General features: G+C 48.9%; 1 protein-coding gene across 2 annotated transcripts in view; it reads left to right on the top strand.

The window, feature by feature from the left end:
- gcc1 (GRIP and coiled-coil domain containing 1) overlaps window positions 1-2615 on the top strand; it is a 6665-nt gene extending 4050 nt beyond the window's left edge. For both annotated transcript variants that reach the window (XM_015404754.1, XM_015404755.1), the window contains exon 4: window positions 1294-2615. In XM_015404754.1, the coding sequence (XP_015260240.1) occupies window positions 1294-2568 (1275 nt within the window). In that variant the 3' untranslated portion in view covers window positions 2569-2615. The remainder of the gene's footprint in view (window positions 1-1293) is intronic.
- Window positions 2616-2621: the final 6 nt, after the last annotated feature.

A 2621-nucleotide genomic window follows, 5' to 3' on the forward strand; every position in this document is an offset into this window, starting at 1 on the left:
TGAAATAAAGCGATTGTAATCAGTCAGAGATGCAGTTCTGGATCATCTTATTACAGGTCATCCAGGACCTTATTATAAGGTGTGTGTCACCAGTAGGGTTGTCAAAAGTATCGATACTCAAAAAAGTATCGATACTGAAACGTTGTATCCGGATACAATACTCATTTTCAAAAGTATCGATACAGCCAACTAAAGTGCAGAATAGTGGAAAATGCACTTTCTGAACACTGTGGGATTGAATAATTCTGTGCATTTTTCAGTTTCAGACTTTTTTTTAAAGGTGCAGCTGCTGAGAATTAGTTTTATCAAGCTTGCTTAATATAATATTGTGCACAGCATACAACCTCAAAATATTATTCGTATTCTTTTTTTATTTATTTCTTGTATTTTTTTAGTAATGAAAATATTTCTGTTGAATTTTAGAGTCTTTGATTTTATTCTTGTGGTATCGAAAATGGTATCGAATATTTTACTTAGTATCGGTATCGAGTTGAAAAGTTTAGTATCGTGACAACCCTAGTCACCACTAGTTTATACTGGTTGCATCTGAAGAAGGGCCATTAATATCTTTGATAGCAAGATTTGATCTTTTCTTTTTTTTAATTCCAAGCAAGTTTCTTTCTGACTAATTTTTAATTAAAAGCGTTTGAGACTAAAATACCACTGAGATTTCCAGACTGAAACTAGACTAGGAAATAAGTATTTAACAAAAGTTTCACTAAAATCATTTACATTTCTGTCTGTCAAATTTTTTTTCCTAAATTATCTCTGGTTTAATATCACTGTTAATTTGGATCCATCTCTAGAAATAATCTGTGATGAAAAACGTGATAATTTAGGCATTCGGTCTTTAATCTCATTCTGCGATCCCCTTTCCCTGTTTTTAATTGACGGTATCAGTCGTTCCCTTTATTTTTCAGCTTTCCAAGAATAAAATCCCATCACCTTCACGTTCTGCCTGTGATCGACTGCCTGCAACCGGTTTTTAATTGGTGACGTTAAGCAAGGGAAGCGTCCTTTTGGTGAAACCCAACCAATCACGGCTCGCTAAGTTGAGTCAGAATTGAGCGTCTCATCCTGACATTTTGAGCAATCTTTTTAAACTATATTAATTTCCACAGCTAAAAACAAACCTGGCAGACGGAGACGCATCACAAGGGGAGCAGTATGTAGATTTTAGAGCCTCTAGAGATAAAAATCAGGACGAACAAAGAACCATCTGCCTTAAAGAATCTGTTTAATTCAGTTCAGTTTGATGCGTTTTAACTGGTTTTTTTTTGTTGTTTTTTGTAGGTTTCTGAGGCAGAGGAGCGCGCTCGTGAAAGAGCGCAGGCCGCTGAGCTTCGGGTGGCGGGTTTGGAGCAGCGCGTGTCGGAGCTGTCGGAGCTGCTGGGATCCTGTGAGAAGGCGAAGCAACGAGACCAGCAGACGGCTCAGAGACTGAGAGACCGCATCCTGCAGCTGGACACTGAAAACAAGACGCTGGCCATCGCCGCCTCCAGCAGGTCGAGCACAGACCTCAGCCTGGACGAGTCGCAGCTGGACGTGGCCGTTCTGAAGGACAAACTGCAGACGGTGAAGAAGCTGCTGCTGATGGCGGCTCAGAGGAACCCAGATCAGAACATCCAGGATCTGGCCAACACCGAGGAGGAGTCAGGCGTGGACAAAACCACAGCTCTGGTTTATCAGCAGGAGCTGCAGCAGCTGAGGGACGAGTTTGAACGCTACAAGCTGCGTGCCCAGGTGGTGCTAAAGAACAAGACGGCTAAAGATGGCTGCCAGGCCAAAGAGCTGGAGGAGGTCCGGGATCAACTGTCGGAGCTACGGGAGAAGTACATCACCCTGCGGATCCAGAGCGATGAGGCGGAGGCGCGGCACCGCCAGCAGCTGGAGGAGCGGCAGCAGCAGGCGGCGGGGCTGCAGCACGCCCACAAACAGGAGCTGGAGCGGCTGGAGGTGCAGCACCGTGACGAGCTGCAGCGGCTGGAGGCGGAGCTCCACAAACACCGGGAGAGGACCATGGCGCTGCTGGAAGAAAAGGATCTGGAGCTGGAGAGGCTGAGAAGCACCGTTCTCTGCAGCAGCCGAGACGCCAGCAAAATCAACAACATGGCCGACAGTGTGCAGGAGGCCGGCTCCGACTGCGAAGGCGATGCGGTCAGCCTGGCCCTGCGGCAGGCCACGCCCAATGAGTCCACCATGCTGCTTTATGCCGAGCAGCTGGCACGCAAAGACGTGGAGGTGGGCGGCCTGCGGCGACAGAAAAACCGCCTGGAGGAGGACCTGCACCAGCTGCAGGCCAGGCTCATCGCCAACGCCGAGCGGCACGAAGAGGAGACGGCCGAGCTGAGGGGCCGGCTCGACAAGCTGATCCGGGATCAGAACCGAGAGGGCGCAAACCTGGAGTACCTGAAGAACGTCATCTACAAGTTCCTGACGCTGCAGGACGCCAGCGGGCGGCTGCAGACACTAAACGCCATCCTGACCATCCTGCATTTCAGCCCGCAGGAGAAAGATGACGTCTCCAAGCTGCAGGGGCCAGCCTGGTGGGGCCCCATACGGAGGTGAACGCCTGCAGGGGCCAGCCTGGTGGGGCCCCATACGGAGGTGAACGCCTGCAG

Source organism: Cyprinodon variegatus, unplaced genomic scaffold (assembly GCF_000732505.1).
Source record: "Cyprinodon variegatus isolate N-32 unplaced genomic scaffold, C_variegatus-1.0 Scaffold1851, whole genome shotgun sequence".
In the NCBI taxonomy this organism is placed as follows: Eukaryota; Metazoa; Chordata; class Actinopteri; order Cyprinodontiformes; family Cyprinodontidae; genus Cyprinodon; species Cyprinodon variegatus.